At 43.1% G+C, this 15,742-nt stretch overlaps 1 protein-coding gene across 1 annotated transcript; it reads right to left on the bottom strand.

Annotated features, from left to right (window-relative positions):
* Positions 1-177: 177 nt before the first annotated feature.
* Positions 178-15,382, bottom strand: LOC139929232 (nuclear receptor ROR-beta-like). Its single transcript, XM_071922068.2, has 10 exons — positions 14,961-15,382; positions 7,379-7,464; positions 7,115-7,256; positions 6,401-6,937; positions 5,086-5,207; positions 4,524-4,656; positions 3,830-3,937; positions 3,457-3,567; positions 2,897-3,009; positions 178-2,781 (listed from the first exon to the last, which is right to left on the bottom strand). Exons 1-10 carry the CDS (start codon positions 14,965-14,967, stop codon positions 2,620-2,622), a joined length of 1,521 nt encoding a protein of 506 aa, XP_071778169.1. The 5' UTR covers positions 14,968-15,382; the 3' UTR covers positions 178-2,619.
* Positions 15,383-15,742: the final 360 nt, after the last annotated feature.

The raw sequence follows: 15,742 nt of genomic DNA, 5'->3' as shown, positions 1-15,742 counted from the left end.
TCATGGTTGTGCTCATTTGCAGGACAATAATTACGGAACAGTGATTTTACTAGTTTATTGAGTATATGGACTGTTGGATTAGTCAGCAATATTCAGTGGCCTATTACATAAGCGTACTAAAATGAAAGCCTTAAAGACAATGTTTATGGATTCTGTGAAATAAGACACAATGAAACATTTCAAAAGAAAAAGAAATAATTTTATTACATTCTTAAAACCACATATAATGTATCCCATTGGACAACAATATATATCGAGCTGTGTGACTCAGTTACTCTTGGACTAGTAATATACCTCTTGTACATTTTGTCATACAGGGAAAGAAAATGGAAACAAACTTCTTTTTTGTTTGGAATTTTCCTAATCTTTCTTCAATAAAAAAAAAAACAGATCACTTACTTTACAAGACAAAAGGTGGAGACACAAAAAGAAAAAAAAAGTGGATAAAAGACTGACAGATAAATGAAAATCACAGCAAAAGAAACATTAAACCCCAATAATGAAATTCATCGTTTAACTCTATTTAACTGATTTCTTTTTAACTCCTATGTCTTGTAAATTTCATGTTACAATATTAGGACAAAAGGGGAAGGGTTTTGACACTTTGTGAGTAACATTCACAAAAATAGAACTTACGTCCACAGTGATTATGGTTATGGGTCTCATCTTAGGTGCAAAGGTGTGAGGAGTACAAGGCTAGAAGACGACACTGGTAATAAAGGGTCACTGACAGAGATCGCAGCTATCTCCCTGAGCGGCGGGCAGCTCCTCAGATTCTGCTTAGGAGCTTCAAAGCACCCAAAGTAAGACGTTATCATATAATAAGCTATACCATCCTTTAGAAAGCATATTGTGTATGTATATGTGAAACGTAAAGAGGTATGGGCAACCTTGTACAAAGCATACAGAATTTACAAAAACAAAAACAAAATAAATAACCCCAGAACAAATTTACTGAAATCTGTTAAGTCTTACTGGCATCAAGGCCTAACTCAGGGGGGCAGCTGGTCGCTCTGTCCGGCCTTAGACTAGTGCCCAGTGAGATAGAGGAAAGAATAAGTGCTTGGTATTTGGAGAGGTGTTGGGTTTAAGGGACTAAAGGAGAGAGAAAACAGCAAATGTACAAAAATAATACAGTTGCTCCAACCAGCAAGGAAGGTTTATGATACATACGGGCCAATCCGCGGCCCAGCCCGTAACCAACGGAAACATTATGAGTAAAAGACAGGTATACTACACCTACTGACTGCTGGTTAGAAACAAGTGGGGAGACACCGTGTATCTCAAAGTCTCTTATCATGTAGAGTTCATGAAGTCATCTTTTGCCTTGCTGTCTCTCGTCCTTAGTGTCCTCTTTGTTTTCTTGTCTCTTTAGGCAGGGGAGTCACTGCAGGTGAATGCTCTCAGTTCAAATGCAAGAGGAAGGCAATGTTTTTTTTTTTTTTGCCTCTGTGTGGGTAGATCGCCTCCCCTGCCGTGTCATGTCTGCAACAAGTGTCCACCCCGTTGCTTGCGTGATGACTGCGTGTTAACCCAGTCTGGTCGCTATCAGGGCAAGAGGGGTTGTTGCCATGGAAACCTGAGAGTATGATCAAGAGGGGAAAATAGTCCCGAAAAGGATCGAGTCCAAATATCCATCTTTTCCCCTCTCCCTCTGCATCCTACCATCCGCTTTTCTCTCCCTTTCTCTCTGAACTGCACTCACACATTCTATCTCTCTATATACTTATATAGTCATCTATTTACATTCTTATTTAAAATATTTGTTTATAAATGTGTATATAAATTAAAGATAATTTCATCTTTTCCTGTCTCTAAGTGGCATTTACAAGGGAAGGGGTGTGTGGGACTGAGGTTTCTCATTGCATTACAAGAGCCTACAAAAAGGCAGCACCGAACACTGTCTAAATGTGTGTGTGCGTGTGTCAGACCGGTTTTCAACTGAGCCAATAGGCCAGGCCTAAAGCCGTGAGCCATTTCATACATGCGCATTTCCTCTTATATGATAGGAAATGACTGATGATCTTGGTCCCTTAGAGATGGTCAGTACAAGGATATCGTCTGTATGAATGCGTACCGTACTGAGACGTATCAATACAGAGACACATATTGACTGAGAGCTGTAATAATAATGAGACCTGTTGATCAAGAAGACTTGGTTCTAATACTATAAGTAGAACTCTGTCCCAGAGTGGCAGGCTTGTACATTCGCTGTTGGGTTCTGGCTTGTGCACTGGTGCTTATCATTGAGGTACATTCATGACTGGTTGGGTGATCCACAGTGGATCGGATGTCAAACGAGTGTTAGAGCGTGGATCCATCTCACGCTAACTGGGCCGCTGTGTTATCATAATGCCCATCCGCTTGTTGTTAATGCTACGATATTAGAGGACCATGAGCATGTGTGGTCTGTAGTGTAAGGTGCTTTGCCTGCTGGGAAAGTGGAGGACACGTTTGGGATCATGGGAGACTGAGTATTTAAAGTCCTGGATTGTCGTTTAACTGCTGGTTGTTGAGCTTCAACATCTCTATCTTCCTCTGTCTCTCCTTACGCTTCCCTACCTCTTCGCACACTTTCTCACTCTCTGCATTTCTCTGCCTGTGTGTGTGTGTGTCTGTCTAGCTGTCGGTGGAGTCTGGCAGAGACATCTCACTGCCAAACACTTCCCGGTACAGTGGTGGGAAGCTGTAGGCGGTCTCTGGGTGGACCAAACGGAAAAACTCCAGTTTGTCGATGTGGAGGTTACAGATGGACTTCATCATGGGCAGCTTGGACACCATCTGTGGGGACAGAAGAGAGGCAAGGGTAAATCTCTGTATGTGTGTGTGTGTGTGTGTATGTGTGTGTGTGTGTGTGTGTGTCTGTTTAAAGAGAGTCGTGACTGCTAGTCTTTACCTTGTCTAGTTTCTCGTCTGAAGCTCCACTCATGTGTAGACTGTGCTGCAGAGCCAGGTAGACTTTCTCCTGGAGCTTCTGGACCTTTTGGCCTTCTGTCAGCCATGGCCGATCTACAGGAAAAACAATATTAAGCATCAAATAAGCAATAACTTCATGCACCAAGTCTATCTTAATCTCACTCTAAAACTGCCAATTCAGTACTGTGAATGCGAGGCTGAATTATAGATACGGGGTAAAATTGACATACATTGACAATTATATAATGCAAATTTTCTGGGAGCTGGCCAAACAATCTGTGCCAATACAAGAACAAAATGTAAAACTGAGTATGTATGAGATGTCTACAACCAAAAATATAATGAGTGCCACATGTTTATGTTGAAAAGTCACATCCTATGGCAGCTCTCGAGAGTTAATGAGAGAATACGACCTTCCCAGTGTGGATTAAGAGTGACAGGAAAGCGTGTGATCGACTGCTGTATGATTTTTCTGTATAATGAGTGTTTGTATTTATGTATGTGTGTGTGTGAGAGAGAGGGAGAGAAAAAGCAAATCACCAGGAGATAGGAGGACGGCAGCACTGAACAGAGCCATCTCTTCATCAGATAGCTGTAGACGGCAGAGACCTTTGCCCAGGTCAAACACCGCACTCACCAGGTCATCACAACCTGGAAAAACATAGAGGAAAAACTTCAGGCCTATTATCAAATCTCTTGCTAGTTAGTCAATGATAGTCAGTGAGGCTCAGTGTGAATCCTTCTACACAGGATGAACACAAATCAGTATACCGTAATATTCCTGGCTCATGAATGTGAAAAAAGGTATAAGATATTGATGTTTAGGTGAAGTGTAAGAGCATTTTCTTTCATGTGTGTCAAAAATCTCCTGAATGTTTTAAAGCTTAGACAACCAAAAATTGATGAGCCTCACCAAGCGCTTTGAAGAACGGAGCTGAGGCAAATTTCCCATCGAAGAAAATGGTGCTGTTGCTGACGTTGAAAGCTCGGCACATGCGTATCAGCAGGACCTCCAGACAGCCTGTACGGGGAACCATAGATAGAGGCAGAGAGATGGAGGGATGGAGGAAGAAGAGGAGATGGGAGAGGGAGGGGGGACAGAGGGGGCCAAAGATGCTCCAACATGCACAAAAACACATAACAAAAAGTAAATAATTTCGATCCAGATTGGTGCGCAGCATATATGACACATTTTGAACCGTTTAAAAATCCACAGGGTAAAATAGATATCCACAGGAGATTTGTAAAACAAAGTTCAAAACATTTACAAAAATGATATGCAATTTGTGTCACAAACATATAAATGTTGAACAGATACAGAAAATAATTGTAAATTTAGTTTCCAGAACCATTTGTTTCTCCCCAGTGGTGGAACCAGGGATGTGTGGTAGTAAAAAAGTAAAAAGTAAAAAAAAAAAAAAAACAGATGGTGACAGTTGGAGAAAACACCAAGGGTAGAAGGTTGGAGACAAAAAGACAAGAAGGGACTACAGTTAGCAAGTTTTAGAATTTGTTTACTCTGGCAAACTGGATTGTGTGACATAAGCATTTGAGCCTTTTTTTTTTATTTTTTGAGTATTTCTACAGTATGCATTAGTGGTACTGACCTGCTTTCAGCAATATAATCTGATCGTTCTGGCAGAGGTCCATGAAGCCAGCGATGCGTTTGGCAAATTCCACCACATACTGGATGGCATTGGTGATGTGGTGTGCACACTGCTGCCACATCCACTCAGCAGACTGAAGGAGACACAAAAAAAGAGACATAACTATGAGGAATCCACCGATACCAGTCTTTCCACTGCCGACTCCTTTTCCAGGCATTAGACACTTAGTATTGGCAAACACTAAGTACTGATCAGATTACTTGCACTGAAAATAGGACAAATACACAAAAAATGAATGATAGATTCAATTTTGCTATATTAGAAAGATGTAACTTCCTTCTATTCATTTAAAAAGACAATATCAAGTTAGTTGAAAATCAATTGATGTTTGGTATCAGATTTTAGTGTTGGGACAATTCTCCAATAAACATGCCCCACCTGAGGCTGATATTGACCTGATATTCTGTCCCAGTATCACTACATTCCTAATTGCTATGCTAGAGCTGTATGCGAGTACACAGAAGACTTCACACCTATAGGAGTTAATGTGTACACTGTGTACCTTGTTCTGAAAAGCGCGCGTTTCCTCAGGTGAGTATTGTGCCCAGGTGAATCTCTTCATGTCTTCAGCGCTGTACTGACACGTCTCCAAATGGGACTTGACGATACTCTGAGTGATGCGCTCTGTGACAAAAACAAGCACAACACACACATTAATCAGTGTCGTCTCAGGTTAGTTGTGGTGAGGCACAAGATACACAAGACTGGAGTTGTGTGTGTGCATGAACCACAAGAAGCGCAGTTAATACGTTTCTTTATCAGTTTAGGAAATCTACTTGTGGTTGGCCTTTCTGATATTGTGTTGGGCCGACACAAGTAAACGTATTCATGAGAAAACCAGTGAATTATCCCCAGGGTTCAGTGACGTACCAAGTCACTGAACCCGACAACAACCATTCTGTATGTTTTACCATCATGTATTAATGCTCCAGACTACTGTAAAGTCACACTGAATCAGATGATCATCCTTCCCATGCTTGATTACAGGGATGTTGTTTTCATATCCACAGGTCATGTCAGTGTGCCCTTGAATGCCTAGATACTCTGCACCACTCTGCCATTATGTTTACCGCCAAGACTGGTTGCATCACTGTAATCTGCAATCCAATCATAAAATTAATTGGCTCACCTACTCCTTCCTTCGCCAGCTGTTATAATCCTTTTCCCCCTCCTACACTTAGTACACCCAGTCACAATATTTACCGGTTGCTTCCTTTAAAAGTCCCCAGAGCCCTTAGCCAATCCTCCTCGCAGTTTGCTGCTGCCAGCAACCAGAATAGCATTAAAAAACAAAACTCCTCCTCTAAAACTGAATCGTTTTCTCTCATTATCTTCCTCCAAGGACTCCACTGATTCCCTCTCTGAAAAATGCCCTTGCTTCCGAACATCCCTTTACTAGTCGCTGTTTTTGTTGTCTTTTTACTGCTTCATGTCTTCTGCCCATTTCATTTTGCTTGTTTTGCCCATTCAATCTTGTCCTTGTGGTCTTGCACACTAATTTCAGTAAAGCCCTTCTTTGCTTTGGTCTGCTGTGCACCACTCTTCTTTTATCTTATCTATTTCTATGTCATATGACCTTGCTCTTGTCTTGGTGGCGTCTTTGTTCATTTTATTTTCTTTATTTTAGTTTTTAGATGTCATTTTATTTCACCTTATTCATTCCATTTGAATCCCCTTTAAAAGGCCTTTCACTACTTACCAGGCCAACATTGTTAATAAGAATTTGTTCTATGTTGCCCTGTTTGGTTAAGTAATGGATGAATAAAAGAAAGAATAAATAATTTGTTGTATGTCATTGCTGGTATGTCACTACTCACCAAGGTCTGTTAGGGAGCAGTCGTCAGGCAGATGATCCAGCAGCGCTGCATGTGTGTGTGCCAGCAGTGTGTGTGTGTGAGTGTGTGTGTGCAGGAGCTGGATCCCGTTGCTGTCTGCCACGTCCAGCATGGTCTGCTGTGGGGAGTTCTGATTGGACAAGGATGAGGAAGAGGAAGAGGAGGACGATGAGTTGGAGGTGTTGCCGGTGCTGGCCCCTCCCCCTCCGCCCAGCAGCTCCAGGCTGCAGTACTCGCTGGCCTCCTCGGGGGTCAGCGGCAGGTCGAACAGGTCGGGCAGCGCCGCGATGTCATCCAGGTCGCTGAGGGTGGAGCTGGAGCCCCCGCTGCTATAGGAACGGCTCAGACCCCCTTCGCCGTCCTCCCCGCTTCCCCCGCACACACCGTCCTCTCTGGGTAAGGGCAGACCGGCGGAGCCCCCGCCCCCGGTGCCCCCGCACTCCTGGGACTTCTGGTGCTTCTGCACCTCAGCGTACAGGCTGTCGCGCTGCTTCTTGGACATACGACCGAACTTCACCGCTGCAGAGAGAAAATATGTTTAGACATCTGTTCAACTGAGATAGACGAGTAAATAAAAGATTTCACAGACAGCTTACAAGTAACTGTAAGTATTTACAGTCCAAGTTTCTGCGAGCCAGTTTTGGTATGTAATCAGTATGTTATTGTAGGGCAGTATGTTCCCTATGTGTTCCTCACCGTCTCGGCTCATGCCCAAAGCCAGACACTTCTGTAAACGGCAGTGCTGGCAGCGGTTACGGTTGGTCCGGTCGATCAGGCAGTTCCTCTGACGGGAACAGGAGTACATGGCATTGTTCTGCTGGCTGCGACGGAAGAAACCCTGTACATACACACACACACACAAACAATTCATACATGTAAATGATGCGCACATTTTAGACACGATGAGTCAGTTGAAGTTAAGTGTGGTAGCCTAGCTGACATTGTGTGTCTCCTCCTCACCTTGCAGCCTTCGCAGGTGATGACTCCATAGTGGATTCCTGAGGACTTGTCCCCGCAGATCTTACAGGGGATGACCTCGATCTGAGCTGCAGGGACAAAAAGGACATTGATGAGAGAGGTCAGATAGCTGACTAATGTGTCTATTAACACAACAACACACAGGAGAATGGACTTGACTGACTGTATAAAACCTAATCTCAACATCTGCTCAGTGAAACACAGTTACGACCGATTTGGCACGTTCGAACGTGAGACTATTGAGTCACACATTACCACCAGGCAAACATCTTGTGGATCTTAGCCAAAAACAGCTGATATCTAAACACGCCATTGCGTAACATGGTACAAGCACTCAAACATAAACACTCTCTTACACTGGAGACCAATTTTTGGCCTAGATTCAGTGTCAGAGAGGACGTGTGCTTCACAGTACGCCGCCAATGGGACCATGTGGGAATGATTAACACGCTGAAGAAATGCAGTGATCTGCCTCATGCAGATCACTGCATGAAGCAGATCCCCTACTTTGCACCAGAGTGTGTAGTATTCAAAGAGAAAAATACATTTTTAATGAATCAAGCAAGAGACCTAAAAGCTGACGATGCAGCACTGCACAATCTTAAGTCCAAAAACACATATTCTTCAGCTTTTACAAGTCTTTAACTATTGCAACAACCCTGCAGTGAGCTGAGCAGGAGAACTTACTTTGCTCCACCATACCCAGATACAAGAGAAGATAAACTTGCCCTTAATTGTGCTTGACTGCATTCTGCATGTGGTCCCCATGAGGATGCACGGTACACAAATAGATAGGGAATCAGATGACACATGCACACATGACACATACACACAGTACACACAACACAAAGATTGTGTTTCCTTCTTAGAAGAGGAAAAACCAACAACCATTCCATTAGGTAGTGTTGCTCAACCTGGCAGTCTGTGCAATGTTGGACAGACTGATTATAAACTCTCTGTTGTTTGTGTAACATTATATTTGCCCCTGAGAGGACGATCTACGGAAAACCGCTTGAGTCTGTGTGATTGGAGACATTGTTGTGGCCTTACGTATTGGAAAAGACAACTTTCTATTTCTTTTCCCCCATTTAATGAAACAGTCTGCTGTCTCTTTTCTAAAACTGTTGACTAAAATACTCCGACTGATTAGGGCAGCTGCAGGCATGCAATGGAAAAATCTCTCCCTCCCTCCCCCCCTCGTCCTTCCTCTCTTTCTCTCCGGTTCCCCTCCACCCCTCCCTCATCTCCCGATTATATAACTCTCGTCTGCGAGCATTCCACAAGCACTCATTGAGCGGGCTCACTCTAGCAACACCGCCGCCCCGCCCTTCTCCGACTTCCCGCTTCCCACTGGCCGAGCGGCGTTCGGAGCCTGCTTGGGATTGGCTGAGTCATCCGTCAGCCCATGTGGACATTCTGTCCTACTGACACACTTTCCCACTGCAGGGCGAGAGGGAGGAGGGAGGCAGGCAGGCAGGCGCGATCACGCCGCGTTTGAATAATATACGTCTCTCCGCAGACCAGTTTTAAGGTGGAACTGAACAATGCTGGGACTTCCCATAAAACATTTCCCTGAAGTCTCCCCGCTTGCATCAGAATATTGAATATGTTACATAACAGAAAAATATAACAAGAACAGCACTGTGGTAACCATAGACAAACAACACTCCCAGAACAGTTCATATCCAAATCATGTCTTTGCTTAACATGGTGCAAACATTAAAACATAAATAAACACAAATGTTTTCCCCCAATAAAGCCTATATATATACTGTATGTATTGATTTCTAATAATCAAGCCTATATTATGCTAAATTAATAATGAGACCCAGCCCACACACACACACACACAAAGCAATTTTACGTTGACTAGTTGTTTAAAAGATGTCTAAATGGTTTATAGCCGTCTAGGCTAAAATTAGACTACACAGGGTTTAAAAGTGAAAGTTTACTATATGTCTGAACTTAGTCTGAACTGCTCTAGACGGAAAAGACTTGAAAAGCCTTCTGTGTCCTAGGCTTTAGCATGGACTTCTCTGGTGCATATTTTTCATATTTACAGCTGTTTATTAATTGTTTAAATATGTAATCATGTATTTAATGCTTGGTTTGGGCTACAGCCAAAAAGATCCTGGGGCTATATGAGAGCATGTAAGGTACAGACGTGATGTTGAAATCACGTCTAGTACTCAGGGCTGTTTGACTTAGTGCCAGTGTAACGTACCATACTGTACCTGGCTTGAGTCCAGTCAAGCCAGGCATACTGGGAACTTGAATGTCAGTTATTTAGCACTCCCCTTCTCTCTTTGACATTGGGCTTCTGCTTCAACCGTTTCTATTCTTGTCCTGCGCTGAGAGCCAGAATTACACACATGCCCACCCACCCCAGTCGCCACAACTACAGATAGGCCTTCATGCTTTCTCACTCTTCTATTCTGCAGATATCCAAACACAACCCAGAGAGGCTGTAAAAGATTTATCTCTGAAAGCAATGTCCTGCCTGGGCCTACTGCTTAACAGAACTGATAAATAATAAATGTGCACAAAATTTGCAGTTAAAACTATACAGTAAAAAAAAAAAGGTAACTACAAGAAAACTACTGGGATTTCTTGCATACTACGTGCTGAAGCAGTAGAGGCAGATAAGCCCATTGTTATGATGTAACAGTACTAAATACTCAAAGAGATCAAGTTTACTTATCTGACAAATCTAACAAATTCAACTGTTCACCACTCACTTCACAGCGATGCTCAACCTCACATTCCTACTTCTCTTTCTAACCGTGCTGAGAGAGATGCGGGGTCAGTGGCTAGATTAATGTTAACAGCAACAATTAGCCTACCTTTAACCCTGCATTTCACCTTTGACCTGGCCAAAAGTCTTCGGCATTTGACCTGTTAGTTCTCTAGAGAGAGTTGACATTCCAAGAAGACTGATACAAACCCAATTCTTTACTAACATGTTGCATGAAAAAGCAACATACGGCGTTTTACATTTCTCCAGTCCGCCGAAACACTAAGTCACATAACGTTTTAGTGAAATGAGAAATACAGAGTGAAGTTAGGCAAACACTAAACAAAGGATCATGTTTTGAGTGTAACCAGTGTTGGTGCAGTTAGATGGGTGCATAGCTACTTTGCGTGGCACACCCAAGCCTTTTGACAAACAGAGAACAGACACCAACAGCAAACTGGCCCCAGCGCGTTTATCAGCCGGCTGTCAGTGTGTCAGCAGCATGACAGATGAATAACTTCTGACCTTCCACATATTCAGTCACATACGGCCCACACACACCATTTCTCCGTTTTGATGTAATGTTACACCCTGTTTCAATCCAAGGTAGAAGTACAGGTTGTTCTGCTCTAGGGTTGTCATGATACTAGAATTTCTAACTTCGATACAATACCCAGGAAAATATCGATATGCGATACCATTTTCGATACCACGGGGGGAAAAAATGAATTTTCAATCTTTTTTTAAAAAAATATTGTTTTCATGTTAAAATATAAAACATGAAAACAATATTTTAAAGTTGTCTGAGATCACATTTTTGATTGACAGGTGTCGATCGCCGTCATGATTTGCTCTTTTTTATTGAGGGGAGTGAGCTTATACTGCACAAGCATGTGAAACATCATATTGCCTCCTGGCCTCTGCAGCATAGACTGCAAGCAACTAAGCAAAAAACACAGACACAGAGACCCAAACTAGTCCCTTAATATCCGACAACGCAGGGGTAAATCCCGGTGCAAACGAGACAGATGGACGGACGGACAGACAGACGCACGCTTCTCCATAACGTAGGCCCGATAAAACTCATTCAAAACTTTGCACTTACACAGCAGATTAGCCTGCTCTAGTCATCAGCCTATCAGAACACTTTTAGCTTGTTGAAGCAACAGATACCCACCAATGATAGGGAAAAATCAGCAGGGCTAGAGTTAGTGGATTATTATTGACAGAATGATTTTAATCGGACATTTCAACGTCTGGTCGAGCCTTCTGACCGGGCCCGGACAATGCATCTGAAAACCGGACAGTCCGGTCGAAAACCGGCATCTGGCAAACGTTAGCTAGCTCTGTAGCTAACGTTTGGTTTGCTAGCTAAACTAAAACGGATGATGTGCAGGGTACGTTAACGTTTATGATAAATGTTTAATGCTTCAGTGATGTTGAAACGGGAACTTTCGCTAACCTCTCGAAATTCTTTATATAGACTGGCGTGTCGGTCCTTAAGGTGCTTCGCCAAGTTTGACGTGTTACCCCCCTTCGTCGGCACCTCTCTGTAGCATTGTTTGCTGACTGAGGCAACAACCCAGCTGACTGCTACTAGTGAGAGGAGGGGCTGTGGGCAGCGGTGCAGTGTGTGTGTGTGTGTGTGTGTGTGTGTGTGTGTGTGGCTAGTGGAGGCGGAGAAATAATATGTTTGATTTTTCATTAAGAGAAAGCACTGCTGGTATCGATACTGTTGCCAATGAGTATTGTATCGTTTCAAATTTTTAGTATCGATACTTATCGAAGTATCGATACTTTTGACAACCCTAGTTTGCTCATTACACAAGTTGCAACACACGCAGACACATTTGTTTGCTTTAATGCAGAAAATGCCTGCTGCGCATGCCCTCCAACAACAGATTGATACGGGGGTTTGTGGGGCCGTTTTCTGCCGTCATGACCCAGTCATAAGAACGACAGACAGAAACAAGATAAGACACTCAACAGGAGAGAGCTTTGTGCTTCTCTTCCACACATTAGCAGCACTGAAGCACTTGTTGTGTCATGCCACAGCAGGGTGTAGGCCTTAAGATCACAGCAGGCTTACATTGCAGGTCAAATAGACAAACACAGGGGTGTATCACTATAGTCCACCGATCGTCCTTGTTGCCTCTCCCTCTTTTGAAATCACGCAAAAGGTGCACACAATACTTCACTGTTTTTTCACATATTCTGTTTCCACAAGAGGAAGAGAGGAGGTCGCTTGGCCTTGAGGCTATAGAGATGAACCCCAGGAGAGCGAATATATCCTCAGTTATGAAGACAAAACCCGGTTTCATTTCATGGCTTCTGGTCTAACCTGTGGAGGCGGTTGTATTTTACAGATTACAGATGATATCTTGTAGCAAACAACACTATTCCTTACAGTTCAGCTCTCACAATAGCAAAAAAGTTTTTATACTTTAACACTGCACAGAAAACGATACTGCTCATAACAATATAATGCTGTGAAGACTTTGCTCTGCATATACAAAACACAAATTTACAATCTGGCTGTGAGCAAGCAGTGCAAGTGCATTCAAATCGACATGCTCCGTTTTAAAGATGCAAATAGAAGCTGAGGCTCACAAAGGGGGGTGTTTCTGCACATTAGAACAGAGCTGTGGACTTCATCAGACTAACATGTGTCTTCTCTAGTGTGTGACATGCCTTATGATTTATTTTACAATGTGTCTAGAAGTAATAAACATTAATACATTCAATACGGTATCAGAAAGAGGAAGTGCACTCTGCAATAACATAAGCCAGAGGGAGAGTCAGAGGTCCAAATATATCAGTAGGCCTCTAAACATCTGTCATTGTAACAACGCTGTTAGAATGACTCCTGTACCAAAATTATTGTGAATGCAAGGGATGAAAATGCTGACTTGCCGTTATTGCAAATCTATTCTAGTCAGCAAACAAGAGACGTTGTTAAAAGTGAGTGACTAACCTACATTTCAGTCCGGTGAGCTAAGGCCTGGCTGTGCTTTGTTTACATTTGGATATCCTGCCAGAAAGGGAACCTCCCTCCACCAGAGGCAGAGGCCCCCTCCACTTCTTCCTCCCTCCCCCTCTTCTGACAAAATTCTTCCCTCTCCTCTGCAAAAAAAAAGCTCCTTGTAGCTAATCCCCTGTCCAGCACAACAAAAGAATGCAATGAGGGCCTCACTGAGACCAAAAAAAACAGAAGTGCAACAGCAGTGTCTTTACTTTCTCACTTGCCATTGCTGTTGTTCTGTCAAAAAAAACATCAATGCAAGGATGAGTGAAATTGCGACAGGTAATAGCTTGATGTGTCTCGAAATTATTTACTTGGGAAAAAAATATTTCACTCATGTGAAAGCAACTTCAGCAACAGAGAAGTTTTCCTTATCATGGCATTCTGGTCCCTACATCCCATTTGGTAAAACATAAATTTCTCATAAAGGCTGCACTGTCCACAATGTCCAAAAATGTAGATGACATTCATTCAAAATGTATTTTGAGTGATTACAATATATTTTGGATATACTTGCAGATATGCATATGAATAAGTGTCTTTCCAGTGTCCAAAATATATGTCAAATGAATGTCATCTACATGTACAAATACATTTCTGGGCAGTTTGGGATTTTTAAGTACATCTCTGACCATGCTCTAAAGTATGAGAATAATTTTCAATATGGGTAAAAAAGAAAATCCTGCAAAAATCACAACCCGCGTTTTGCACAGGTTACAGGCTGTGTAGATGTATTCAAAATGCCACTCTGTTAATTACAGTTGTGTGCAGCCCCCCTGCCCAAGTTCAAGCTCAAGATCGGCCGCTCTCAGCAGCTGCTGCTCGCTGGAGGGCGCCGACCACTGCGAGCCAGCAGCCGCACATGGCGCTGCACGGCCGGCGGCACGGCCCTTCCCGGAGCCGCTCCCCCTCCCGCCTCTGTGAACGCTGTATAATGTTGGGTGACATAACTAGGTCAGTGGAACAGCCAGGCAGGTCGCTCTCCCTCTGCACACTCACACTGTCGGCCATGCTGGCACCGCCATCACACCACAACACCACCAACAATGCTCAGATTGGCTTTGCAAACTCATTGGCACGAACAAAACAGGCAGCCAGCATGAATGGGTTGGTTTATTATTGCAACAAACACCAAACATCAGATTGTTAGATAAATATAAAGGCCGACAGTGCAAAGAAATAGGTTATGTTTTTTCTTTAAATGTAACGATATTCGCTAATAGTTCTTGAACGATCACCATTAAACTTTTACTTATTACATGATCAGCCGAAATTATATCTCGATTACATAATTGTAGTTCTGGATAACAACAGCCTCCACACATGCCCCTCCCTCTCCTCATTGCATAACTCTTAACATGGATCCCCAGGCAAAATTTACAGATGGAGTCCCAGGTGAGATGTGACTGACATTTCTCCAAATGCAGACAGTTTCTGCTCCACTATACATTATAGTATATATAGCAAAAATTAAATCTCTACACTTCAAAACTTTGTGTGATTTCACCATGAATAGGCCCGAATGATGCTAAAAATAGACTTTATTCTCAGGGTCAATTCCATGATTGAACAACATGCCTATAGCTCTGAATCACCGCAAGCCAAACTTCAATGTGGAGCATGCAACCTCCAGATCTGTGCAGCTAATCCAGTCAAGAGGGATTAATGCGCACTGGGAGGAGAACAGGCGCACTCAACTCCCTGTGTGCGCACACATGTGGCCATTTCATCCCATAATACAACCGCACAGTTCCTTACCAAGTTCAAATACATATGCACAGACTTGTCAAGACACAAAAACAACTTACCTCTCATTTTGATGTTTGTTTTTGTCTTGGTTGAGTGCTGAAAACCCGACTACATGTGGTTACTGTGCGCTGACAGAATAATAAGAGTGCTACAGTCGAGCCAGAGTAACCTGGCCGTCTAAATATAAACTTCGCTCCAATGGCAGACAGCTCTCGGTAAACACGACCGAAGAAAAAAAAAACTACCCGAAACTCTCCTCTCCTTTATCGCTCGACAAAGTCCGGCGTTGGGAAAACAAGAGTAAAGAAAGTCGCTTCGGCTCGCATGTTAAAACCGTCTCGACGCGCTGGCAGCTGTGTTCGGGAGAACTTTTTGACAGAATAGTCCCACGGTGGTTCAGCTCGGCTTGCAGGACTCCCAGTGCTCGGACCCCCCCTCTGCGCTGTGACTCTCCGCCTGCTTTCCTCTCAGTCTACCCTGCTAACCTATTTTCTCCAAGCGTGGACTCTCACATGATCTCACTGCCGACAGCTCCTCTCACAGCACTCGCGGGGGCGCGCACTCGGGAGCGAGCTTAAGGTGGCTAGGTAAATGATTGATTAGTAGTGCTTGTCTCTTACGCGTAATTCAGTGATGTGGTGACGAATAAAAAAAAAAAAAAAGGGGGGTAAACAAACCAGCAATAGAAACAAAAATCAATTATGTTTGCAGAGAGGCATTCATTCATGCTCTTTTCTCTTTAAAAGGCCACGTCCTCACATAATTTACATCAGTTTGACATGACTTACTATTATGTACACTATGAATCTATCTCATTCATATTTTATACCAGACTAATAAT

Source organism: Centroberyx gerrardi, chromosome 13, assembly GCF_048128805.1.
Source record: "Centroberyx gerrardi isolate f3 chromosome 13, fCenGer3.hap1.cur.20231027, whole genome shotgun sequence".
NCBI classification, from domain to species: domain Eukaryota; kingdom Metazoa; phylum Chordata; class Actinopteri; order Beryciformes; family Berycidae; genus Centroberyx; species Centroberyx gerrardi.
This window is presented reverse-complemented; position numbering and strand designations above follow the sequence as displayed.

Coding starts and splice junctions, on each gene's coding strand:
- LOC139929232 (XM_071922068.2), bottom strand. Junction 7,257..7,378: donor TCACCTGCGAAGGCTGCAAG/GTGAGGAGGAGA, acceptor GTGTATGTACAG/GGTTTCTTCCGTCGCAGCCA. Junction 3,568..3,829: donor TCCGTTCTTCAAAGCGCTTG/GTGAGGCTCATC, acceptor ATGTTTTTCCAG/GTTGTGATGACCTGGTGAGT.